Source organism: Apodemus sylvaticus, chromosome 8 (assembly GCF_947179515.1).
Source record: "Apodemus sylvaticus chromosome 8, mApoSyl1.1, whole genome shotgun sequence".
NCBI lineage: Eukaryota > Metazoa > Chordata > Mammalia > Rodentia > Muridae > Apodemus > Apodemus sylvaticus.
The window spans coordinates 66,415,316-66,443,066 of NC_067479.1; the positions used below are offsets into that span (position 1 = coordinate 66,415,316).

The following is a 27,751-nucleotide window of genomic DNA, read 5'->3' on the forward strand; positions in this document are numbered from 1 at the left end:
CGGAGCCCAAATGTGCAAATCTTTACATGCTAATCCAAGGAGTATAGATGTGCCCGCTCCCAACGATGGCAGCTCAGAAAGACAGAGCACAGGCTGAGGAGCTGTGGTCCAGATTCCGGGGTGGGGGATGGGAAGGCCTTAGGGGAGGTGGAGGAGGTGCTAGGTAGGCATTAAAGGACCAAAGGACCCAGAGGGGTGAGTGCCAGAGATCTTGCAAAGAAGGAAGCAGATGTTTAGTTTGCTAAAGATGAACTGCCTACTGCTCTGTGAGGTTGTGGGATACCAAGACAAAAGACATGCCCCTCAAGAGATGGAGGTGGTGTGGGGAAAGAAGCAGTATGGGATCGCTTCACCAGGGTCTGGGAATGAGAATGTTAGCAAAGTGCTTAAGAGTGTTAGTGATACCCGGGCAGGGACAAGCGCCCCGCCTTGATGCTCAAATAAACTCAAGCACTTAACTGTAAACCAACTACAAATAAATGGTTCCTGAGATTTGTGTCCTGGTGTGTTAGATGCAAAGTCTCCACCTTTAAAGGCAACTCTTAGGAGTGATACTGTTTAAAGTTCCCTTCACAGGTGTCTAGTGCACCGCCACATCATTTGCAGTTAAAGCTGTGTTTTAGAAGATTAATGATGAAAAGCCATTCACTCAACAAAATATCCTTTGAGATTCTATGAAGCAAATTCCATCCCAGGGGAAGAGCTGTTGCCTTAGGGACTGGCAAATCAACTCAGGAAACAGCTAGGTACCGCCACACCAAAGTCGTGCCCTGTTCCTTGGATTGGAAGGACCTTATCAGCTGAACCAAACACTGAATGCACAGGGTGGGAATGGTTTATATCCCTGTATCACAGCACAGATCTATTTTAAAATAAAATGGGTACTGCTAGCCCCTTCTTCCTAAATGCTCAAACTAGGCTGGGAATTATAAACCTGTCACAGGCATGGGGAAGGCTCTAAGCCTGGACCTGCCTCCTGCTACGTCCTCTCCTCATGGCCAATGGTTCAGGTTTAATGGTGATCCTAGCCCTGGGACTAGGCTGGATCTGAACCAGGAGGAAGAGTAGGCATTGTCAATCTGGCACCCCAGGCCCAGCTTCTGGAGGTGCCATGCAGTGACCTGGTACTGGTCGAATATCTATTTGTAAGCTAGATCCTCAGTCTTCAGTGACCCAAGATGAAGGGTCACAGCCACAGATCTGGCCATCATCTTCCTTTGGGTGTGATGTTATCCGGCAGGGAAAAGCAGAGATGCTAGGGAAATATCCCTGGAGGAGAAAGGAAGGCTCCCTTCTTTCTTCTAACCAAATCTGGTGGTCTTCGTTCCCCTATCCTGTCTATGCCCATGTTCATCCGGCTCCCATTAGCCTACGCAGCCTGATATGGGGAACCTATAATTTGAGCCGGGGTTGGGAGAGACAAAGCATGCCCAGCCAAAACGGTGAGCCAGATAATGATACCTGGTGTCAGACCCTGAATGGAAGACCAAAGGGACAGATTAGAGGCGTGCCAGGGACTCAGTGGGAGTGGTTAGATTTGGGAACCTGGTTGAGGCTTGGTGAGATTACCTGGAGTCTGCTCCTATCCCGCTCCGGGATTAACTAGGGGCGTGGTGAGATTCTGGGAGAAGAGGCTGATCCGGGGGCGGAGCCCCAGCGAGCAGGGGCGGGGCGGGTTCCAGCCTCAGCGGTTGCCGGGCTACAGAGAAGAGGGGCAGCAGGGCAGCACAGTGCACGTTGGGAGAGGATTCCGGTGCAACCTGGTGCGGGCATCCCGCGCCACCCCCGCCTCAAACTGCAGTCCGGCGCCGCGGGGTAGGACAAGAGGAAGGTAGGTGCCTCTGCAAGGGGACCAGATCGCCCCGGGGGATCGGAGCGGTGGAGAGGCGGCTGCCTGAGACGGGGGAGGCTCGCTGCCGAGGCGCACGTGCTAGAAGCGGACTGAATGACAGCCCTGGACAGCCAAGTCACTTAGGGGGTGAAGGCGTGAGCAACCAGATTTAGGCTCCAGTCTGTGAAGGAGATGTTTTAAAGGCACATGTGCGTGGGTGTGCAGATCACGCCTTGCCCATCCACCTTCTCTCTTGTCCCCTGTCCCTGGGCGGGCATTCGTAGTCCCCAGTTGGAGCCCACGTCCCACTGCGCAACTGCCGCGGAGAGGGCCAAAAGGGAACATTTAGAAAATGCATCTGTAGCCCAGAATCATTCTCATTCCGTGCAGAAAGAATTCTTGAATGCCAGCGTTGCTAGTACATTGTGAGCAGAGCAATCATGTGATAGCTGTGGAGGAGAGGAGCCAGCTCTCGCAGGCTTGTCAGCGCCCCCTTGCCACTTCTTGAACTAGTTTAGTTAGGCTATTTCATTATTTTATTCTCTTTTTTCGGGCTGGGGGGTGGAGTAAGGTGGGGTGTCTATTCGTGTGGTTCAGGCTGGCCTCAAACTTACATTGCCCAGGCTATTCTTGGACTGAGTCCTCCTGCTTTAGTCTTCCGAGTACTGGGGTTATAGGCAGTATTCTTGGATATCAAGTTTGGTGGCATCCAAAACCTATGATCAGTTTTAGTAGCAGTAAATTAGCCACTAAGCCTCTATCTAAAATCCTAAAAAGTCCATGACACTTTTTATTTTAATAATAAGACTCAGTTTTCAAACAAAACTATAAACACTGTTGGGTGTTTCTCCAAGTGAAACAGCTTAATTCAATTTATTTATGAAGATGTTATCTTGCCGGGCGGCGGTGGTGGTGCATGCCTTTAATCCCAGCACTTGGGAGGCAGAGGCAGGCAGATTTCTGAGTTCAAGGCCAGCCTGGTCTACTGAGTGAGTTCCAGGACAGCCAGGGCTACACAGAGAAACCCTGTCTCGGAAAAAAAAAAGATGTTATCTTTACATCAGCAACATGCCCTTTGACTGCAAAACAGTTTATATATGTGGGAAATGGATATTGTTAGACACAGTTTATATAAACAGAAGAATTTACTTTTGTGTTATTATTTCATGGTCGGTTTCTCCTGTGCACTGGGATAATTATATTACATCAGTTCAGGATTTACTCAGAATATTTTCATTGGAGAAAGATTTGTCTCTAAAGGGTGAAGAATTGAGTACTAATGTAGAAGACAGTTTTGAAGTATTCAGAGGTGTGGGTAACAAAAAAGATTTTTTTCTTTGCATGTTGAGTTGGTGTGAAAGGAATACAAACTACAAAAGTATCTTGTGAAAATATTTCCTTGACATTGATGCAGGAAGCATTATCATAATCTCTGTAAGTTCTTTGCTTTTTAATCAATGGAAATGTCTTATGACGTCTACTTTATTATCAGGGCCACATGGCTTTATTGACTTTAGCGGTTTCTTTTCCATAGTAGATGTTAACTCTTGAGATGTTCTGCAAACATTTTCTGGGACAACCGTATGAGTGATGTCTTTGGTGGGAGCGTCTAATGATGAATCCAGGCTGGAGTTTTGAATCTGAAGCCAACAGATAGAAACTGTTATGCACTGGGAATTGCAGTGACTACGGTGTATATCTTTCCCAGCAAAAGACTGGTATAAGGGACGTTGCTAATGTGCAAGTAGTGTGTGTGTGTGTGTGTGTGTGTCCATGCCCATGTATGGACATGTGGAGGCCAAAGGATAATTGAGAATCTTTATTTCTAGTTGCCTAATTTCCTTGAGACAGACCTCTCACTGAACCTATAGATTGTTCTTTTAGGTAGCACCAGAGACCTGCAGTCATCCCCTCCCCTCCCAGTACCAGGTTCTAGGCACTTGTGGCCACGCCTACCTTTCTTATGTGGGAGCTGGAAATCTGAACTGAAGTCTTCATGCTTCCTGAGCAAACATTCTTACCTTTCGAGCTGTCTCCCAGACTCCAGCAAAAATGTCTAAAACATTTTTTTTTACCCTTTCCTTTTATTTGATGTGCATGGGTGTTCTGCTTGCATGCATGCTGTGTCACACGTGTATGTGGGGCCTGCAGAGGCCAGAAAGGGTGTCAGGTTCCCTGGGACTGGAGTTACAGATGGTTGATAGCTTCCTCATTAGTGCTGGGAATTAAACTCTAGTCCTCTAGAAGAGCAACCTGTGCTCTTAACCGCCGAGCCATCTCTCCAGCCCCTAAAAAGAGTTTTTAAAGCCTCAGAAAAAGGACAGAAAATTAATGCAGCTGATTAAATGATTCAGGACTTAATTCATATATATTTGAGAATTTAGATGAGCTGTAAGCAGAAAGACAGTGACTGACTCAGGCCTGGCAAGTGCCCAAGCGTGCTCTCTTCAGTACATTAGCATAATTTACCAGTTAGAGTGCTGGGGGAATTGACAGCACGTTTGAGACTTTTAAAACAGATCTGAGCAATTGTGCTAACACTCATGAGAACTCCCTTCTTCTTTTCTGCTTATTTAAAATCTCTGAACCCAGGCTTAGTTTACTTCAACCCTCTAGACCGGTTCCGCCCCAAACTTTCCACAGTCAGAAAGCTCCATGCATCATTAGTGACAAAATTCCAAATTGTTTTAAGCCTGATAGATCAGTCTTTAAGATCAAACATTTAAAATTCTAGACAAGGCCATCAAGTTCCACCAGGCAGGTTGACTAAGAATGCCCTCTCAGAATAAGTGTATATTCCAAATGAATGATTTAGCAGCTGCCAGTGTGGGCAGAGGCCACAGGACGGTTAAATATATGTGTCCTGCAGCAGGTGACTGCTGCAGTCGGATGTCCACAGGCTTTATGACGGAAACTCCAGCTGAAGAAAAAGACAAACAAGGCAGTCTGAAGAGAATTGTCTCTGATTTGCAGGCTGCGCATGGAGTCCATTCATCATACTTTATTTTGTTGAAAGTGTTTACATTGGAAAGTAAGATGTTTAAACAGAACTGGGTTACCTTCTAGTGCACCCGTCACGAAGCATATACTTTTTAGGCTATAGGATTAAAACCCAGGCTTTGAAAAGAAAAGAGCCATCCATCAGTAATTATATGAGACTGTGATTATTGAGCTTCTCTTCAGAAAAAAAAGCTTGGATGGATCTCCTAAGGAAATTCTGAATGGACAGACACAGGCTGTTTGGAATCTACCCAGGCTTCCTTCCAAAATAAAAATTTAAACAGCTGTGTCTTAGGGACGGTTGTACACAGTCCTGAGAGCAGCTGTGCATGAGCCCTTGTAGTCAATGATTCTGTGTTTTATTTTTTTTCTTAGGATAAATTTTTGATAAATTTCAGAAGCACATGATTTTTTTTTTTTTTTAGCATTGTGCTTGTTAAGTGAACATTTTGAGAATTCTGACATCTTAGGATAAATGTTTGATAAATTGCAGAAAAAGGACATCATTTATTAACAGTGTACTTGTTAAGTGAACATTTTAAGAATTCTGACATTTCCCTAGAGCAAACAGGATTGAGTTTACAACTCAAGAAATAAAAGGAATTCATCTCAGAACCGCCGACCCCGATGTGAAGTTCTGTTAAAACAAGGCAAACAGAACCGGAAGTCTGACAGTGGCCCTTGGCGATTCTGACCTTTGGGGAATTTGAATTGCTGTGCTTGGCAGTAGAAAACCTTAATGCTTGTGGAGTTTTTAGGCACAAACATTTCACTATTTGGAAGAGAATCACTCTGGCTTCCCTTCCTGTGTGCAAGGTCCTCTCACCTCTACACACCTCTGCAAACTTCCTAAGCTGCCAGGGTGGTCATCCCCACTCGGTGTGGAGAAGGATTTTCAGAAGACAGTGAAGTTAGGAGAAGATTAGGAATAGTCACAGGCTGAGACTTATTGTCCTACTTGAAAATAGTGTTCCAAATTTCTGTTGTTTCTTCTGCTAGCATGTGGGACTGGCAGGATTTCTAAACCACTTATCCAATTATCCCAATGTGAGCATTTGCATTGATTGCATTGGCTTAATTTCCATGATGATTTTGTTAAAGCAGTAAGCTTGTGGATTTGCTTAAGTGTTGTCCCATTCCTTTAACATTTCATCTTATTGCATATTAGAAAAATTCAGGGGTGGAGCATAACTATTTGTAATGTTACAGTTCCGGTAGACGAAAACTTAAATGTTCCCTCATGGGTTAATTAAATGGGTTTCAAGAGATACAAAAATAGGACCCAGGTGTGGTAGCTTGTTCCTATATGTTCTGCAATGGAGAAAATGAGGTAGGAGGTTTGCTTTGAGTTTGGCCTACATAGTGACAATCTATCCCAAACATCAAAAGTAAAATAAAATGAAACAGAGAGATGGAAGAATAAAAAAGAGATTATTTGTTCTATAAAAGACTATGCAGATTATTTTAAGTATTCCTAGATTCATATGCTTTGATAATCCGGACTAAATATAGATGTTTACTTAATGTTAGAAATCTTTCTTATTGTTTAAGCTATAATGATAAATGTTAGCCTTTCCTTCTTGGAGACAGTTGCTAACTGAGGTTGATTGTCCCTAGCCCAGAAATCCAGAACCTGAAATTAGGCAAAATCTGCTATGAGGACACGTGTGGAAATTCCACAGCAGGAAACTTCAGTTAAGACCAGGCGTGATGGCCCTCATCTTGAATCTCAGCACTCTGGGTGGGAAGGTGGAGGGGGTTGGGGGGAGACATAGGCAGGTGGATTTCTGTACTTTAGGAGCCAGCCAGACCACATAGTGAGACCATCTCAAATAAAACCCAACAAGAAAACACACTTAAAATGTAGGTGAATGATCTTTAGGCTTATATGGCTAAAGTAAATATAAAACATAAATGAACTTAATGGTTTGACCTAGTCCCATCTTCAAGCCAACCGATTATGTACACAAACATCTTCCAAAACTTGAAGACTTGCCAAATCTAAAATGCTTTTGGCCCCAAGCATTTTCTTTTATTTTGGAGTCGTGTGTGCATGCACATGAGTTGCTGCATGCCTCCCCCATTGCCCATCCCCCATCTCATCATTTTAAATATCAAACAGAGCAAGCTTTGTATTGAATTATACACAATTTAAGCAACACAATGAACAACATGGCCCTACACCTACCAGCTAGACTTTACATTCTTTATATTTTATGGGATGTATAAAAAAATCAACTATATGTTAAGTTCATAAGGCAAATCTCATTACATTAAGACACTTGTAAAGTCTGCTTTTTATTTTATTGTTTTTTTTAAAAATTCTATGTATGGGTGTTGTCTTAGTCAGGGTTTCTATTCCTGCACAAGCATCATGACCAAGAAGCAAGTCGGGGAGGAAAGGGTTTATTGAGCTTACACTTCCACATTGCTGTTCATCATCCAAGGAAGTCAGGACTGGAACTCAAGCAGGTCAGGAAGCAGGAGCTGATGCAGAGGCCATGGAGGGGTGCTACTTATTGGCTTGCTTCCCCTGGCTTGCTCAGCTTGCTTTCTTATAGAACCCAAGACTACCAGCCCAGGGATGGCACTACCCACAAGGGCCCCTGAGTTTGTGCCAAACTCAGATCTTCATGGAGTCAGCCATCTTCCCAGCCCCAGTTCCCTAAGTATTTTAGACAAGAGACAAACACCTTATTGGAGTCCTGCATGCAGACACACGGGCTGATCCTGAAGCTTATTCTACTATGGTCATTTTTTTTTTTAAGATTTACTTATGTATTTTATGTATATGAATATAAAGTCTTCAGACAGACCAGAGGAGGGCATCAGTTCCTATTACAGATGGTTGTGAGCCACCACGTGGATACTGGGGAATTGAACTCAGGACCTCTGGAAGAGCAGCCAGTGCTCTTAACCACTGAGCCATCTCTCCAGCCATCTACTACCGTCTTAATGTTATATTGGCATACATTTTTTTCCACTTCTGTTATTTTATCCTTGACATCTAAGATAAAATATTATCTCTGGTTAGTCTTCATTTAGCATATATCAGTAACATGCTCTATGTTAGTTATAATTCTTGAGTAAAATCGATGTCGTAGCTGGTCAGTCTGCAAACCCTGACTGGTGCCAAGCACACATGGCTGGTAGGTGACTGACTATGAGACAGGAGCCCAGTGAACAGAGGAGATGAAAAAACGATGTTTTCTTACATTCGAGGGACGAGGCATGCTTGGCTCTGGTGTATGTCACCACAAGATGGGCTCTGGGCTGACAGGCTGGCTCATGCTTCCGTGAAGTCCTTCATAATGCTGAAAACTAATTTCTAAAATCCATGTGTTGGGGCTAGAGAGATGCCTCAGTATTCGTTGCTCTTGCAGAAGATCTGAGTTCACTTACCAACACCCCACGTGGCAGCCCTTGTAACTGTAACTTTGGTACAGGAGATCCAACACCGTCTTCTGATCTCCAAAGGCACCAGACGTACACACGGTACACAGACAAGAGTGTAGGCAAGCACTCGTATGCATAATGAATGAGTATTAAAAAAAAAAATCCGAGCATTGCCTCAGCTAAAGAAAGTGCTAGAGACTAAGGGGGAGGAGCAAGCAGCTATGGATGATGGATGAAGGTTGGGGGACACCATGCCAAAGTACCCAGGCGATGTTCACCCTTCCAGATCTTCTGACAGTCAGCCTGGCGCAGGCATCGATTTAGGGACTGCTCTAGAGGTCTGGGCAACCTGGCTGACTTGGGAGTCTCCTGGCCATTGCTTTCCTGAGCTGCTGAGTGTAACTAAGGCTTCCTTTGCCCATGTACACGTGGCGCAGGTTTGTTTGTTTGTTTTTTCTTTTTCATTTCCAGCAAGCACCAGTGGTGTGCATGGATACCACTTGTTGTATTTCTGTCCCTGCCGAGCTGGGTCAGCTGGGACACATCTGCATTAGCGCCCATTCACGCAAATGAGCACGCGGGGCGGCTTCATGTGTAAGAGCCTCTTCAGGGCAGCTGGCGGCATGTGTGCCAGCCCTGTACTTTGGATTCCTGTACCTTCTCATTCTGGCCCAGTTCTGATACCTGGGCATAGCTGCAGGCAGACACCAGGGCAGGGATGTCTGTTCTGAAGTGCCAGCTAGGGGTAGCTTCGCTGCACCTGTCCTGTAGACATGGGTGTTGGGTGATTAGAAGGCATTTCCAGCATGGACATTCTAGTTACCTGCAAAATCTCCAGACTTACAGACCATTGGTACAGAAGCACAGTCACTTGTATATCTGGGACTTGATAAATTAATACCACATACATAGAATCTTGAAATGTAAATGAATATTTTCTGTCTTTTAGCCCAATCCTGAATGTTAGAGTTAAAAAAAAATTCACAAGTAGTCTTGGTTTTGTTTTATTTTAAATATTATTGATGCTAGCTATTTCTTTTTATTTCTCTCCCCCCCCCATTCTTGTTTTAAATAAATGCCAAAGAATTTCATAAGGAATCTCATTTTATTCCAGGAAATTCATGGTCACACTCACAACACTCCACAGTGAAGCTGTTGGTTTCTAATGGGCTCCTTGGCCAGGATATAAAAGGCATGTAGAAGAAAAAGGTGTCTGCAGAGCTGTGAGCTGCTTCCAGATGTACGTCATTAGTACCGTCCTCACCCAAGGCACCTCATAACTCTTAGCTCACATCAGGCTGAACGAGTAGAAAAATAATTAAATTTGCTGTTTCCTGATACACTTGTCAGCAGCTTTGTTGAGGTGATTCTCCTTTCTCTAAGGAAGCTGGTCATTGGATGGATGCAGCCACACAAGACTCAAGTCTGCAGTGGCATAGCAGAATGTTTAAAACCCTGTGTGGGGTTTTGTGGCACCACAAATTAGATTCAGAAGATTATTTTTATTTTTAAAAAGACACAAAGTTGGGAGAGGTGGAAAATGGAGGTGAGTGGGTGTGAGGAGAAGGAGTAGGGTGGAAATATAATCAACATGTTTTGCATGAATAAAGTCTCAAAAAATTAAAAAACAAAATCAACATTCAACACAGCACTTGCTAATGCTTTATAGCAGTTCCCGTGTTCCAGAAACACTGTATCAGTGACCTGTCCCATTGTGCTGGAGGACTCCTAGTCCTCCTGGGATGACTAGCTTGCAGGAACCCTGGCTCCCCACAGACTGAGCGGTTTGTTCTTGTTCATCCTGCTGTGCTGTGCTGCTCTCTGTCGCAGTAGGACCACGCGCCGTGGCCATAGTTAGTTGAAGTATATCCTGAGCTGGGCTCAGTTGAAAAGCAGAGATCTAATGTTTGGGAGGCTGAGACCAGAGGAATCGAATTCAAGCCCAGCCTGGAGCAAGTTAGCACACCCTTACTCAGAATAAATAGAGAACAAACCCCTGAGGGACCTGGTGGGAGGGTTGGGGAGAGGGCTCAGTGAGTATACACACATCAAAAGCCAGGCACAACTGTGTGTACATCATGATAATCCCAGTAGTGACAGGAGGATCTCTTGAGCCAGTCAGTCTCAAAACAAAACAAAACAAAACACCTTCTGAGCCATCTCAGTACCCCTGGGTCTCCGAACTCTGTATGTGCTCCAGCAAATTCACATAGTATCTCTAGAGAGTCTTCTGTTGACTATGCCCTACACTGACTCAGGCCGTCTATTTCTCTCTCTCTTATTTGGTATAAGTGCTTTGCTTTAACAGGTTGGAAATTGAATTGTTTTATATGCCAGCAAGCTGCTACACGTGGGGGTTCCACCCGATGGAGACTCTCTGATGCACACAGTCATTAAAATCTCCCTGTAAAGTCACCTTCAGGCGATGCGTCTAAGTTGTATGTGAAACAAATGAATTTTGAGTTGACTTGGTCCTCAGGCCCAACACAGTTTATCTCCTGGTGTATGTACCAATATTCAGGATCACAGGACATCTGAAATCTCAAACTATTCTGGCCCTGAGCATTTCATGGGAGGGATGCTCTGCCTGTACTTGCCTTTCTATGTTAATTTGTAATTCCATATAAATTACACACGTTTTCCCCTTGTTTTCAAGACAGGGTATCACTATGTAGCTCTGGCTGTCTTTGAACTCACTATTTAGACCAAGCTGGCCTCAAATTCACAGAGATACACCTGCCTCTGCCTACTAAATGCTGAGATTAAAGGTATGTGCCACCACACCCAGCTATTAAATTACACTTTATTAACTTAGAGAGAATCACCCTTTTTTTTTTTTTTAACATCTTAAGACTATGTCAAGAGATAACCTGTTGTATATACTTCAGGGATGAAATTCATCTCCTTAGCCTCTCTTCCTTCTGACTAGGCAAGAGAGTCAGTCCATGGATGCGTCTGAGATATGTTAGGGAGAGACATAACCAAGAAGAAGCAAGGTTTGAATTCATCCCAAATCTATATTTATTCAGAGTACTCTCCGTGATGTCTGTCCTGGCTCTGTGCCTGCGTCAAGAAGCTGGACTGATGTTTTGTTGCAATGTGCTGCCTCTCATTGCATCCCTTGTTTGATGGCATTTAGATGTTTTAAACGAGAGCTTCCTAGTGATCACCGATCCTCACTCTGTGTTGTGCAGCTCTGGGGAGGAGTCACTCAAGTCCAGCCTCGGATTCAACATCTGTTCCTGGGGGCAGGTGGCGATCCCCAGACCTGTGCAGGGTTTGCATTCTCTGCCTTGCCTTAGAACTGCCCCGTTCCGGCTTGTGGCTGGCTCTAGCTGCAGAGTGTCCTGGAGCAGTTTACTTAGCTCTTTCTGATCCTCAATTTCCCATCTCTAAAGACTGATAGTATTTACCTTCTAGAACAGTGGTCCTGAACCTGTGGGCCATGGTTCCTTTGGGAGTTGAATGACTTTCACAAGGATCACCTAAGACTATTAGAAAACACAGATATTTACATTTTAATTCATAACAGTAACACAATTACAGTTGTGAAGTAGCAACAAAAACAGTTTTGTGGTTACAGGTTACAACAAGAGAAAATGTATTAAAGGGCCGCAGCGTTAGCAAGGTTGAGAAGCACTGCTTTAGAGGGTCTCTGGAGTGAGCAAATTAGCATGCTAGAGACATGCTGGCTCTTAGAAGTGTTGTTTTGTTGCTGTTGTTACTCTTTTGGCCTGGTCAAACAGTTACAATCAGAAAGTTGCAAGCCATTGTGTGGTTGAAGTACATTGGTCACTGGAAAGGCTTGGGTAGAAAATAAAGGCTAGTGTAAGACAGACACAATTCAGGGCCAGTAGGAGTTTTGCATGTATCATATAGGTAAGCAGAGTTTATGAAATTTTATTACATTTATTTTATTTTATTTGTGTGTGTGTGTTCGTGTGTTTTGCACACATACATACCCATTCACTGTGTGGCAGCCAAAGGACAATTTTAAAAAGTTGGTTCTTGGAGCCTGGAAACTAAGGTCTTCAGGCTTGATAGCAAGTGCTTTTATATACTGAAGCGTCTCTCTGTGCCTGTGGTATCTTTTTAAAAAGTGGTTCATTTAAAAGTTGGGAAAATGGCTCAGCAGTTTTAAGAACATTGGCTGATCTTCCAGAAGGCACAGGTTCAATTCCCAGTGCCCACATGGCAGCTCACAACGGTCTGTAACTCCAGCCTTTAGAGGATCCAACACCCTCTTCTGGCTTCAGTGGGTACCATGCATGCTTGCATGCTGTGCAGAGACATTCATGCAGGCAAAACACTCAAACACATAAATAAAATAAAATAAAATAAAAGTGGTTCTTTTTAAAAGATAGATAACATTCAGTGCCTTGTGTGGACAAAGATTGGCACTCACGTAGCTATATAGTAAGTAAAGAGTGGTCGCTAAGACTTTGCATGTTAACGTTGTCTTCCCTCCTGTCTTGACTTGCATTCTTCAGGGAAAGACGTCTGGTGAGAGCCATGGCATTCAAGGTCCTATCTGTACCCAGGACAGTGCTCTTTGCTGCTGTTCTCCTCCTGGTCCACTGGGTAAGTTCCCGCTTTTTTCATGTGAACATGGAGAAAGACCTCCTATCATAGCCCCAGGTTCTGGGTGGCTCACGCCTGTAACCTCAGCTCTCCATGAGGCTGGGGCAAGAAGACAGCAAGTTCATCCACTCATTCAGAAAGCAGCCTTTCTTCTTAGATGAAAATTAAGTTGATGCCCCACCGAGGTGGTTTTTACTCTCACTCAGGTGCATGTGAGCAACTCTGTAGATGCCGTTTCTTTCTTACAAACAGCATGAGCAGTGGTGCTGAAGATGACATTTGGGGAATGGTTTTTCTTTTGCAGTCATGTAAAGTGAATTGCGAAACCGGAGATTGCAGACAGCAAGAATTCAAGGATCAATCTGGAAACTGTGTCCTCTGCAAACAGTGTGGACCTGGCATGGAGTTGTCCAAGGTACATATCCGGTGCATGCAGTGCTTCTGTTCCACTGTTCCAAATTGCATTCTTTCAGTTGGCTATTAGCATCACTTTGGGTAACATGACAGAATTCTTGGCTCATTATGCCACTTTATTGAGATATAAAAGAATTCCCTTCTAATCCCTGCTTTTTTTTTGTTTTTGATTTTGAGATAAGTAGATCTAACTGTTATGGTTTCAGCACCAATGTTGTGATCATAAAAAGAAAAAGAGGTTTTAGAGAATATGGTATACTGAGGTGTGAGAGAAGGGGGTGCCCCAGCGGGCCCATGCCCAGGCATCCCTTCCCCCAAGGGACCAGACACACACAGACACAGTATAGAGTAGAGTTTATTCAGGGCAGAGGATGGGAGTTAATGGGGTAGTGGAGGCAGAGAAAGGTAGAGAGAGTAGAGAGAGTAGAAAAATGGAGGCCGGCCATGACCATGTGGAGAGAGGGGGGAGGGGAGGAGAGTCCAAGAGGGGCAAAAGGAGTAAGAGAAATAAGAGAGAGAGGGGGCGCCTAGCATCCTCTTTTATAGGCCAGGCTTACCTGTCTGTTGCCAGGCAACTGTGGGGTGGGGCATACCTGGCTGTTGCCAGGTAATTGTGGGGTGGAGCTTAGACAGAACCCTAACACTTAACAACCAGAATTTTACAAACACCATTGATGTTTATAATTTAGTATTTCAATGGCAGAATGTTTTGGGGAGGTTAACTATAAAGAACCAATATTCTACTATAAACATAAATAACTAGGGGTGAATAGTGGAAATAGAAATACTATCATTTTCTGGGCCTTCTTTTTCTTAAAATTAAAATGAATGTTACCGTTGCTGATGGGATGTAACAGGACAGGCCATGGTATTGAAGGAAGCCAGTGTTACAATCTTACTACTTTAGCATGCACGTTTTAAATCTTGCTCATTAAGAAATCCTCATCACAGCTGCTCATATCTTGGGGTTTCTCCTCTTGGCCCCTTCTAAGCTAAACACCCACCATTTGCTTTATTTTCTAATCCTTTGAAGATGTTATTAGTTGGGAGGAACTGGTGTAATGTTTTGTTCTCAGTGAGGCATCAGAGCCTTCTGTTACAAAAGAGACAATGGGTTTTTGTTTTTATGGAGAGCAACTTCTAAATGGAGAGCCCTCTCCCCTGCAGACTGCTCTTATTTAAATCTGAGTCTTATCATCCACAATCTACAAACAGCAGGAAACAAAGAGTTATGCATTCCACAAACCATAGGGTTTTTCTTGCTGGTTGCTAAGCTAAGTAGGTGGTGGCTTTCAGAGTCCTGACTTTACATCTGGATTGAAGTGACTTCCAGCTCTCTGATAGCTAGTTAATTACTACATCTTATCAGAAAGGTTTTAGTCTGAACTAACGGTTATTTCAGATATAGGGTCTGACATATTGGGTAGATAGCAGGTCCTCTTGCCCATGGCCAGCAAAGAAATTCAAGCACTCAGCCACCCAGAAGGGAAACATAATTCTTCCAGCCCCTGGGATCCATTTGCCTAACACTGGGGAAAGATGAGTGGAACTTCATGGATTCTAAGATGAGAAAAACTCTTTCTAAAGTTTGTTTTCTTATCTTTGTCTTTTGACTGTAAAATATAAAATAAATATCTAGAGGATCAGACCAGAAGATGAAGGTTCAAACAGCTGTAAACTTTTTAAGTGGAGGGGAAAAATCATTCCACAGTCTCTGGTTGCACAGACCAGGGGCTTCTCTGCAGCTGAACAAACTCAAGGATCAGCTTCTTTGAGATCTTTAAGAAGTAAACCCTTGGGAGTCAGGCAGATTCAACCACCCCAACACCCACCTCACAACCTCCCTCTGGGGCAGGAAGCTGGAACTGTCCTTGACAAATTGCCAAAGCCTTGTGTGGAGAAGTAGGAGAATGCAGAACTTTGCAGCCCTGTGTAGGGTGGCCTCTCCAGGGTACCAAGGGTGCACAGCAAAGAGAATTCCTCTCTTCTAACAAGGTGGCCTTCAGAAAGGGGCCAGGGCAGTGTACTCTTGAGGAGATCCACCCTTGCAAGAACCTGGAGGGTGGCTAGAGCCTCTATTACCAGAGCTTGTGTGACATGGGAGAGGGAAAGACCAGCGCCACCTCACTCTAGTTATCCTGTCTCAGAAGTGATGGGGAGAGGAGGTGAGGGAGAGGTAAGGGTGAAGGGGCAGAGGGAGAGGGGTGTGTGTGTGTGTGTGTGTGTGTGTGTGTGTGTGTGGTGTATCTTGAAGGTCATAGCCCAAGGGCACAGATTCACAAAAAGATAGACTTAGCAGGATAGTGGTGGCCCATGCCTTTAATCCCAGCACCCGGGAGGCAGGGCAAGTGGATTTCTGCATTTGAGGCCAGCCTGGTCTACAGAGTGAGTTCCAGGACAGTCAGGGCTGTCTCAAACAAAACAAAGCAAAGCAAAACAAAACAAAAGCCAAACAAAAAAGACAGACATAGTGAGAGGGATAGGGACTGCTTCTCAGACCCCACAGCTTTTCCACACTAAAGGCATATATAGACTATTCCCTTTTACCCAGTTTACCGGGTATGATTTGTAACAGCCACAAAACAAAATACAAAGCACAACAAAAAGCATACCCAAAAGCAAAAGCTCAATTTGAAGAGCCCAAGCGGGGCTAGAGAGATGGCTCAGTGGGTAAGAGCACCGACTGCTCTTCTGAAGGCCATGAGTTCAAATCCCAGCACCCACATGGTGGCTCACAACCATCTGTAAGGAGATCTGACGCCCTCTTCTGGTGTCTGAAGACAGCTACAGTGCACTTACATATAATAAATAAAAAAAATATATATTAAAAAAAAGAAGAGACCGAGCAAACATAGGAAACAAGTGTGCCAGAAGAATTGGTATTGTAATAAAGAGAATTTAAAAATAGTTGTCACTGATGTGATGTATAGGATGAAATGGGCATTGTTTGGGATAAGTGGACAGTGTAAGCAGAGGCAGAAATCCTTAGGAAGAATTTAATGAACAAACAAGAAAACAAAAGAATGCTTCTACTGGGCCATTGGTCACTAGGTACCATGAAGGAAAGGATCTGGGCCTTGAAGACTTCTCAATGGACACCTCTGCAACAAGAGAAAGTGAAGTGATGATTAAAAGAAGAATGTCTTAAGTCGAGCGAGAAGGTCAGAGACGGGAGTGGATCCGACTCCTCAGGGAGCATGTGAAAGAAGAAAGCCGAGTGAATGATGGGAAGCGTTAAGAGAAGAAAACCCTGCCAGCCCAGAATCTTGTGCCCTGTGAAGCTGTCCTTCTGAATTGAAGGAGAATGCAGGAATGGTGACCCTGAGGTGTAATCCCAGCCCTTGAAAGGCTGACCCTGTGGGATCCTGAATTTAAAGCCAACATGCACTGCACTACATAATGAGTTCCCAGTCTCAGAAAGAAGGAAGGAAGGAAGGAAGGAAAGATGGAAGGAAGGAAGGAAATGATAAAAGATGCAGAAGCCTGGGGAAAATGGAGGCAGAGCAAGTTGTGAGCAGCTGAGAATCCTTCAGGAGAGTAGAGACCTCTACACCCCTGTATTAGAAGCCTGCAGAGAACCAGGCAGACTCTTAGCAAGGTCACCGCCGACAGCAACACCTCCATCAATCAAAGTGCATGTCACTGACATTCTCCCAGTGCCAACAGAGTATTCATTTGTCTCAAGCTTCCGTGAAAGATTCAGCAACCTGGACCACAAGTCTGGTTGTTAAGTGCTTTTTACACACTTAAAAGAATATTTGAAATGTGTGATCTCTCCACCCATAGACAGAATGATATAGCAGAAACCAGAGACAAGTAGATAGTTGGAAACGTCCTCAAGTGCTTGGAGATTAAAAAGCACCATGACAGATAACCCACAAACCAAAACCAAAAGCAATGTACTTTTCCTAAGAAAATGACAACAGGCTTATAAAAGGGTGTGATATGAAATGAAGCAGTACTTCAGAATAAGTGGGTCGAATTAATGCATTTATTTTAAAAAAGAAAGATCTAAAGCCACTATCTAGGTTTCCGTATTAGAAAACTAAAGAACAAATCAAGTCCAAACTGAGAAGAAAATAGACAATAACAACTAGAAAGTTAGGGGACAGGAAATGGAAAGGGAAAATTAACAAAAGCAAAAATTGATTGCTCAGAAAGGTTAAAAAGGACAAACAAAACAAAGATACTCCTAACCAGCCTAAGTGAGGAACTAGAAAATAGGACACACACCACAAATAGCACAAATGAAGGAAAGCATCACTGCAGACTATGGACATGCAAATGTGACATCCATTATCTTGAACATAAAATGTGACAACTCTATGTGAGACACAATCTACCAAAACATACAAGAGAAATGGGTCTCTGAGTGCCTTTATCTACTGAGGAGATCCACTCAATAATCATCAGTAAACTGCCCTTGTCGTGCAGAAAGTCCCAAGCCAGGAGTTCACTAGTAATCAAGAAACTAGACCAGTGTTCCCCAGGCTGCCCTGTAATGCAGACGTGGAGAGCACAAATTCACTCAGTGAGTGTCAGGATAACAGCACCTAATATCAAAATCAGACAAAAGCATTACCAAAACCAGAAAACCCAAAGAACAGCAAAACTCATGAACACAGACCTGAAAATAATTAACAGATATTTAACAAATTCAAGCCTCCTCCAAAAGACCATACCTTCTAACCCTTCCCAAACAGTTCTACCAACTGGGGACCAAGTATTCAGACATATGAGGCTATGGGGCCATTTTCTTTCAAACTAACACACTGGGAAAACCAAAGGACTCTATAGATTCCATAGGACTCTGAAATACTCTGAGGTTTCAAAAACCTGGTGCCATGACCAGCGCTTTCTCTGCTCTTGTCTGTGGATGAGGATGTGAGCTCTCAGCTGTTCCTGACACCTTGCTCTGCTGTCACCAGACTCTGATGCTCTGAAACTATAAACCCAAATAAATGCCTTTTGTAAGGTGTCTTGGTCATGGTGTTTTGTCACAGCAATAGAAAAGTTACTAAGACACCTAGGTAGCCGTTTTCCCTAAGCATTGAAACATCTACCCAGCCATACCATACCCACAATGCTCTGGGGGCAGCACCCACAGTGCCTTGGTGTACATGATGATGTTAACACATAGACATGTTAGCACATGACCTGTGGTGTTCGCTTGAGAGTGGCAATTCCTCTCAGTGCAGTTTTGTCACCTTACTATCCAGCCCACGCAGCCCCTAGTACAGTAGTACATTTGCCCAGGGGTTGAATGAATTCATCCACGTTGGGCATTTTTTTTTTAAGGTCCTAACATTTAACAGAATGCACATTAATAAATTTTTATACAAGTAATGTATTTCATAAGGTCTTTAATCTTAGTTTTTGCTCTGAGAATTAGTAATAAAAACCTAAAGTTTTATTTAAAGAGTAAAATAAAGTTTGTTTTCCCTAAATGTAAGAGCTATAGGATAACCTTACCGTTTTTAGGTCATTCATTTCACTCGAAACACAACTCAATGCTAGGCAAGGGCTCTACTGCTGAGCCATGTCTACAACCCTCCTTTTCCAAGGCTGAGGCCTCTGAATCATCACACACCAGGGTCGTTTTATGTTTTCCCCTGCAAGTGTGTATCTGTGTTCTCAAGCCAAAGTTAGAGATAGTTTGGATAGGCAAGGCTAGGTACATTTCCCGCCTGTGGTTTTATTACTCCAAGTTATTATTTCCTTTGTAAGTTTTTCAACTCTGTGCTTCCTCGAGGTATCTAGGCTCATTACTGGTTAGGTCTCCGCCATCTTTAATATGTAGTTGATGCTTGCTGCGGCCTCTGGAGCAGAGCTCCTGGAGATGCTCTGTGCCTAGGTGGACCCGTCGGATGGGATCAGTGGGTTTCAGCCTCCTTTCTCCTTCTGTTGGTTATCAGACAAGAAGTCTGCTTAGAGACCCAGCTCTGACAATATGTTGGCTACTTTGATCCACATGTTTCCCTCCTGTGCCACTGTAGCTTAGCCATAGCCTCATGAAACCTGGAGAGTTGAGGGTGTGTTGTGTCCCTAAGGACATCTCTTAACAAAATGGTCATTTTTCATGTATGCTTTGTGATTTTATCTGATTAACTTATTTTTATGTTTGTGGTTTTATATTTACTTATTTTTATGCTTTGCTTGCATGTATGTCTGGGAATCATGTGTGTGCCTGATCCCCTGGAATTCAGAAGAGGGTGTTGGATCCCAGGGGATAGGAGTTACAGATGGTTGTGAGCTGCCATGCGGGTGCTGGGAATTGAGCTTTGGCCCTGTGGAACTTCAGCCAGTGTTCTTACTGGGTCTTCTCTCTAGCTCACATTTGTTATTCTATAATAAATATCTTGCAGTGGTGATGGCAGATGATATGACCAAAACAAATCGGCAGATGTTAGCATGTGACTCTGGGTACTAAATAATAGAATCTTCACACCACATGGCCTATGTAAGGACCGTGATTATTCCCATCTTAGGGATAGACAACGGTCACCTGGGGATTGATTCATTTGTCACTACTGATGTTAACCTACCATATGCCAGGATCAGGAGTGGTGTGGTCACCTGGAGTTATGACCTTTCTCATTCTGTCATTGCTCCAATAGATTACTGTCTAATGGATTGCCCGTGACAGTGGTCTGTATGTCTGTCACCACTTTGGGAACAATTAGCCCCTACAGCTAAACATTCGAAATGTGTTTAGCTAGAGCCACTGATCATTTAATTGTATCTCATTTGAACATTGTCAATCTCATTGGAATTGCAAGGCAGAGCTGAGAAAGGTGCTGATGGAGAACCATGTTCTAAACAGATGTCTTTGTCTCTGCCCCCACCTCGCAGATGAGAATCGCCGCTTGCAGGCTCTAACCCCATCCATTCCCTGTACCCAATGATGCTCCCGGCACCGATGGTGCTCTGGGCACCGTGATGAGCAGCCTCATTTCATTAATTCGTTTTGGTTCCTACGCTCCTCTCCTCCAGGTCCTAAATCTCTCTGCTCCTTCTGGTTGCCCTTAGCCATCTTAACTGTATGTTGGGAAAGAACGTGACAGATAACTGAGTCATTTGGAGCCTGTTTGGGCAACTTCCACCTGCTGAGATGTATGTATGTACACACGTGTACACCCTATTATCTTTTGAAAAATTCTAACATGGTTGATAATAGAGTGATTTTTTTTTCTATGCCAGAGTCAAAGCCCCCAAGACTGTTCCCACGGCCCCTCGGGTGGTACCCGCCGGGCACATGGGGCTGTGAGCTCGCCTGAATGCCACTTGCTTTCAGCATCCCTTGGACTCTGGTGAGATACAGGGTAGAGGGGGACTTTTGTTTGCACCAAGTAACCACATTGGAGGTTCATCAGCACTGGCCCCTCCTCCTCCCAGAGAAAGAATGCCAGCCTTTAACATGATCGCCTCACAGCAGTAAATCAGGAAACTAGTTTTCGCATGAACCACTTGAAGCAGGCTTCAAGCCTTTGGCATGGTTTTCAAAGTAAGCTTTTCTAACCAATTATTGGGATGACTTTCGTTAATGTAAAAAAAGGGAGCTCTTGTAAACAACCCACTTTCCCTTCAGCTGGGCAAGTGTCCAGCTTCGGGTTTCTAGAGGATGTCTAATTTTTGAAAGAGGTTCTCATCCCTGTGAATAAAAGTCACCAAAAATTAATATAATTTTTGATTATATATGTCAAAAGACCCATTTCTACCTTTTAAGTTTTCGTTTTTTTGTTTTGTTTTGTTTTATAGTTGTACTAGTGAGTCCAGCACATTCAGCAGATAGCAGTAAGTCCCCTCCTGTAATTTTTCTTGAAGAGCTCAAAGTATAGATTCTTAAAGCTCTTTGGTGTTGTTTTATTAAAGGAAATTAAAAAACTGGTTTCTAAGCACAAGCCATATAAACCTACTTTGACATCACGAGTTTTGTGCCCTTGTTTTTCTCCACAAATAACTTCTTTCCCACTTAAATTTGGAATTTAACATTTAACTTTTAAAGTTCAAAGAACCGAAGCAAATAACTCACTGGCTGTACAAATAAATAGTGCTATTAGGCCCAGAGGCCCTGGGGAGCCACTCCTGGACACAGAGGGTCTAAGAGGCCCCCTGTGGTGTGGGGAACTGTCCCAAATCTGAATGTGGTGGCACCAGCCTGTGTTTTGCTAAGTGTTGGCTTTTCTAAGGCAGAAAAGAGAGGAGGTTTAGGGACTGTCTGGCTTTGAGTCATCCCATCCTGCTACTGGATAGCCACCAAATGTGGCTTGAGAGTCTCGGGGGGGCGGGCGGGCGGGGAGCTGCCAGCCGGGGTGGAAGCAGCTGGGTTGGGCCCAGAACCTGGAGAAGAAGCTTCTAGGCTCCTCCCACTCGGCACCCTGCCCTGCCTTCACACACCCATGGCACCCACGAAGACTCCGGGATGAAGGGAGCTGTGGCTGCAGCCTTTTACAGCCTCTGCTCCTGAGACTTTAATCCCTAAAGGGAATCTTAGGAAGTACTGCTTTGGACAGTATTGGCCCACTCGCTGTTTGCTCGGTGGCGCGCGTTCCCAGCTATCTATCTTCCGGCATGGCTGTGTGTGACTCCAGAGTCTAGGAGAGTCCGCGTTAAGGACTGCGTGCTTACAGTTTTAGAGGGAAAGTAAGAAACTAAGGGCGATGCCTTCCCCATTGCATTGCTATTTTATCAGTGTGTTTATTTTCTCACTTGAAAAGTTTACTGATAAAGCAGTCGGCTTGGTGATCTCAGGAAGTACCGGGTTCTTCCTTCAAGCTTTTACAACACTGCATGTTTAAAAAGAAAAAACAAAAAACAATGCATAGGGTATTTTTAAACCCAAAATATAAATTTGACCCTTGGTATTTGTGGTTGAACCATGAAAATAGAGAAAGAAAAGAAATCCAGTTCTAAGTCCAGGCTGGTGACTAGCTCACCCTCCTCTTCCTTCCTTCCTTCACTGACCCTACAGACTCTTCTCTACCCCCCCCCCCCCCCCCGACCCTGGGAAATGTCAGAGAACCAGCAGAGCTAGACAGCAGAGCGCTGAACTAGATTAGCGTGTAGGGCTACCGCGGTAAAGGAAGGACCTCAGAACGGAATTAGATGTAGCCCCAAGAGCAGCACAGGAGAGGGGTGTGTACTGATGTGAGTGTGCAAGAGGGGTTTGTCCTGAATGCAGAGCGTTCAAGGGTAAGGCAGGGTCAGAGGATGGAGGACAAACCTGGGGATTTTGGTCAAACTGACCAACCAAGATTCTTAGTAAGACTATCCAGGATAAACAGGAGCTACCCGGGCATGGTACAGGGTGAGGGGCCTGATTAGACAGTGCAGAGACGTTTGGACTAAACAGACTTGATAGATTGCGTAAACAGCTGAGCTTTTGTAGACAAGGCTAGTCAAGAGCATCACTCACAGGAGCCTACCTAGCATTTGACCTTGAGTAGTGGTTCTCAACCTTCCTAATGCTACGACCCTTTAATTAATACAGTTCCTCATGTTGTGGTGACCCCCAACTTCAAAATTACTTTCGTTGCTACTGCATAACTAAAATTTTGCTACTGCTGTGAATCATAATGTAAATATTTTTGGAGGTAGAAATTTGTTATGGGGTGCCACGGCCCACAGGTTGAGAACCACTGGTTTAGAGGGCTCTCATCACAAAGCTAAATCTAAACACAGCCCGTGCCCTTCCTTGCTTGTCTGCCTGATGCAGAATAGAATGTAGCTAGAGGAATTATCCCTTTTCTGATAAGCATTATAGGGAGCGAGACTTGACATCATTTTCATGGGAAGTACAATGACGTGATCTGACGTGTACAGGCAGCTAGCCAAGTGTGAATTGTTTCCCTGCCTAGCACATGGGTGCTGTGCGAGTGGCTAGCACAGGCGAGGCACATCCCGCTGCATCCACAAAGGCAGTGCTCCCTGTTGCTTGTGGAGCACTCCCCTGACGTGCCAAGCACGAAGCATGGAAGAGCTACAGAGTGGCCAAGCCCGTGCATAGAAACAGGCATCTTAGAGAAGCCATCCCAACCCACTGCCCGTGTTTCCCTGTGTGGCAGAGATGGGATTTTAGGGATTTAAGAGAGAGGAAGAAAGGTATATTGCTTAAGTTTTTAAATATGTCATATGTAATAGGTTTCAACATACAAAGAAAAAGACATGGTCCCAAGCAAGGGAGGGGCAGGAGTGTGCAGAGACACTGTCTTGTGCCGGCAGAATCGAGATGGCCGATGGTGGGAGGGTGGGCGGCACCAGCAGCTGATCACTCCTTTCCACATGGTCGTTACTTCTTGACCTTCGTGGAGGTTCCAAAGCATTTTAAGCACCGGGTTTCACTGAATGAAATAAAAAACCTCAAAGCGGACGGGCCTATTGGGGGGTAATTTAATATTTATGTGCTGTTTACATACAGCCGGGATTACGAGTAATTACAGTGCCCTGTGTTTATGGTGCTTTGGATGTGTGGCTGCTCAGAGATGCAACAACACACCCTGATTTCATTCCTTGGAAACAGGTTCCCTGGATTTCCAGTTTATTCAAAGCTTCTACTTAATTTCATGTGTAGAATTACAAACTGAGCTTACACCATCCATTAGCCTGTCGTGAACCAACTAGAGGTATTTTTTTTAAAAAAATGAATTTAAAAATAATATCAGACTAATTTTCTAAAACTATCAAGTCTTGAAGAAAATATATTTTAAATAAAATTCTCCCCAGTTAGCAGCGTTGATAGTTCCCAGGACACAATAGGGTAGATATTTCATGGGTGTTATTTTATGAGTTATATTGAATATAGGCTTTCTTCTCTCTCTCTCTCTCTCTCTCTCTCTCTCTCTCTCTCTCTTGAGACAGGACTCTCTTATGTAGTCCTGGCTGCCCTCTATCTCTGTAGAGTAGACTAAGCTCTAACTCACAGAGATCCTCTGGCCTCTGCCTCCCAGGCGCTGAGATTTAGAGTGTATGCCACCACAGCTGGCATGGAGGTAGGTTTTCATTCCCTCAAAGCCACCCCAGTGAAAATGGCTCTGCTGCCACCAGACTCTGTAAATTCAAACACAGAAGGCTGGCATCCAGTAATAAGAGTAAAGTGTGAGGATCTGCAACCTGGTTGCTCCTTCGTGTATGATTGGACCTAGTGTAAAATGGAATATGCACATACACTCACGAACACTTGCATGCACACACATACATCATGAGCACACACACATGCATGCACATATACATCATGAGCACACACACATGCATGCACATATACATCATGAGCACACACACATGCATGCATGCACACACATACATCATGAGCATACACACATGCATGCATGCATACACATACATCACGAGCACACACACATGCATGCACACACATACATCATGAGCACACACGCATGCATGCATGCATACACATACACTATGAGCACATGCACATTTTAAGAGATGCTCATTGTATAAAGTACCATGGGTATAAATGACACAGGAAACTATATGGCATGAACACATTGGTCACAATGCTACTTATGTGGTACAAAATGTGTAAATACTCATTCTTTTAAAAAAGATGAGCCCCTCAAAACTCCTATTGATTTTTAGTTGCTGTTATTTTGTTTTCTGAGATAAAGTCTTACTAAGGAGCCCTGTCCAGCCTTCTTCCTTAAGCTCCTGAGTGCTGGGATTACAGACTCATGCTACAGTGACTAGTGACCGGTCTCTTGCTGATCTTTTTGTCCTGTTGGAGCATTTATCTGTTTCTTCATGGTGGGAGGAGGTGGAATGTGTAGGAAATGATCTCTGCAGGAGTGACAGTGGGCTGTCTGGCTGAGCTTTGAAGTCAGCACAGCTGCAGGGTAGACCAATTGTAGCTGGCGCTACATCTGTGAAACAGCACTGCAGGTGATTCCTCAACGTGAAGTCCAGCCACACTGAATGATGGTCGTCGAGATGGTTTTTTGTTTTGTTTTTTTGATGTAGAAAACTTGTAATGCATTTTAGGATGATTATTTCCCCCATAAGATGCTTTGGATAGAAAGTGGTATGTCTCAAGTAAACTAGAAAAAGTTAGGATTAGGTAACCTGACCATATTTTTCCATGAAGGGTCGTTGCCCTCCCCCCTCCCCCACCCACGAGGTTTGAGCCCAGGGTTGTGCGCAAGCTAAGCAAGCTCTTTACAAGCCGGAATCTTACTCAGAATCTTACTATACTGCTTAAACTGGCCTGAACACACAACCTTCCTGCCCATACCACCCGAATATGTTATTAAAGTTTAATCGGGAGAGTTGATTTATTGGTCTGTAGGAAATCCAAAATAATAGCCATCGGTATAATTTGTTTAATGGGTGCCCACTGTGCTTGATTTAGGCTTTATGTGTTCTCCCGTTTATTCTTCAGAACAACCCCGTGGGGCAAATATCCCTGTTCCCATTTCACCAACGAGGAGACTGAGGACCAGAGTGCCCAGAACTTCTTAGCCAGCAAGTGGTCGAGTTGTCGCACCAACCCATGCAGTTTTGGAGCCAATGTAGCAAATCCTGTCCATTTTGCTTCTCATTTCAATGCTGGCCTGAAAAGAAAAGTTAGCCCCATTTCTTTGGAGTTAATACACAGGCGCTCCCTCCTTTCCTTCGCCCTCTTTCCGCCCCCTCCCCTTTCTCCTCCCCCTTTTGTTGTGTTCTAACTTGTACACGGGTCTCTGACAGTCCTGGCTGCAAGGATCAAAGCCTGACTTGAAACGTTCTGCTCAGGCTGGAGCCTTTGACTGGAAGCTTCTCATGTGAACAATGTGGCACCCGCCCCCGAATGTCACGTGTGCAGCGCTTTGATCCCTGGAGTTGCGTGGGGGTGGGGGTGGGGAGGCCGCTCTGTACTCACGGAAAGCCTTTGCGAGCTCCTGGTTCTCTAAGCAACAGAAGCGCTCAGCAAAAACACTCTGTCCACAGTGCAGCCACAAGCCCCACACAAAGCCGCGAAGCCTGGAACAATGACCTCCTGCAAAGACCCCTCAGTCCAAAGAAATTCCTTCTGAATGCCTATCTTTACGATTGTTCTGATTTCAAGGAGGACAGATGGTCTTGCAAGCACTGAACTATAAATGGTAGAATTATAAAACATTCAAAGCATCAGAGATTACCGCTGCTGGCCAATAGACCATCTCTGTTAACAACTTTAAAGAAATTCTAACTTGTGCGCTCACTCCTCAGATCGTGGTGGATTTTTGCACCATATTTGTCCTGTCTGTGCTTGGTTCAGAACATCATGTAGCTTAAGTGCTCAAGATGAAGAGAGTGGTTGACCTTAGCCACCCCAAAAATATAAATCAAACTTTATAATTTTTGATATATGAGACTTTGCCTTATCCCAGTTAGAGTGGATAGGTAACAATAGCAACAAAATAGCAAACGCTGGCTGTTGGTGTGTGGGGGAAGGGTGTGCTTCCTCACTGCTGATGGGTATGCAAGCTCATGCAGCTAGTATGGAGATCAGTGTGGCAGTTTCTCAGAAAAGCTAGAAATAGATCTACCATATGATCCCACTACACTGCTGGGGCGTATACCCAAAGGGCGCTTTGTCCTACATCAGCGACACTTGTTCGGCCCTGATTACTGATGCTCTCCTTATTCCTAACAGCCAGAAATTGGAAACAGCCTGAACGTCCACTCAATATGAATGAATAGTGAAAGCGTAGTTCTTTTAAGCAATGAGATGTTACTCAACTTTTAAGGAAAATGAAATTTATAGGGAAATGGCTACAGCTAGAAAACAGTCACCCGGAGTGAGGTAACCCAGACCCAGAGAGACAAGCATCTCACATTTTCTTTCATGTACAGATGTTAACTTTGAGTCTGCAGATGTGGGTTTCATTTGGAATACCCATAGAGGTTAGGAAACGTTATGGGGCCATGGGGGAGAGGAGCTTTCAAGGCAGCAAGATAAAATGCAGTGATACGAAGGGAGATGAAAAATGGGTCAAGAAGGATTAAATGAGGTGGGGGATGGGAAGGTAAGACACAGGAGGGAAATCTAACACTAAAGGCCTTTGAGAAAGTCATAGAAACTTATTTCTGAAGAAGCTTACTAAAATATATACATCGTTGGAAAGGATTGACCTAGCATTAGAGGGGAATATAAGGACAGAGAAAAAGGAGGGAGGTGATTGGAGAATGGATGGAGAGAAGAAGGTTTATGGGACATATGGGGAGGGGGGATCCAGGAAAGGGGAAATCATTTGGAATGTAAACAAAGAATATAGAAAATAATAATATTTAAAAAAAATATATATATACATCGTACACAGAGAGTTGAAATGGAGTTAGTTACCCCCCACCATAACAAGAGGGACCAGATAACCCCATGATAGAAAATAGGAATCCTAGTGCAGAGAGTGGTGGTTCCCATAGACCCCACCATAGATCCCATAGATCATGACCATTGCTCATGGTCACCCATAAGAACTTAAGCGTAAGACCCAACTGCTGAAGACAACACATGCTTGGATGAAGAACGTGGCGAAATCAATCTGGTACTGACTGGGA

General features: G+C 44.2%; 1 protein-coding gene across 1 annotated transcript in view; it reads left to right on the forward strand.

Moving 5' to 3' along the window:
* Window positions 1-12,733: 12,733 nt before the first annotated feature.
* Tnfrsf19 (TNF receptor superfamily member 19) overlaps window positions 12,734-27,751 on the forward strand; it is a 68,576-nt gene continuing 53,558 nt past the window's right edge. Inside the window, exons 1-2 of the mRNA XM_052190502.1 lie at window positions 12,734-12,808; window positions 13,113-13,223. Of these exons, the coding sequence (XP_052046462.1) occupies window positions 12,740-12,808; window positions 13,113-13,223 (180 nt within the window). The 5' untranslated portion in view covers window positions 12,734-12,739. The remainder of the gene's footprint in view (window positions 12,809-13,112; window positions 13,224-27,751) is intronic.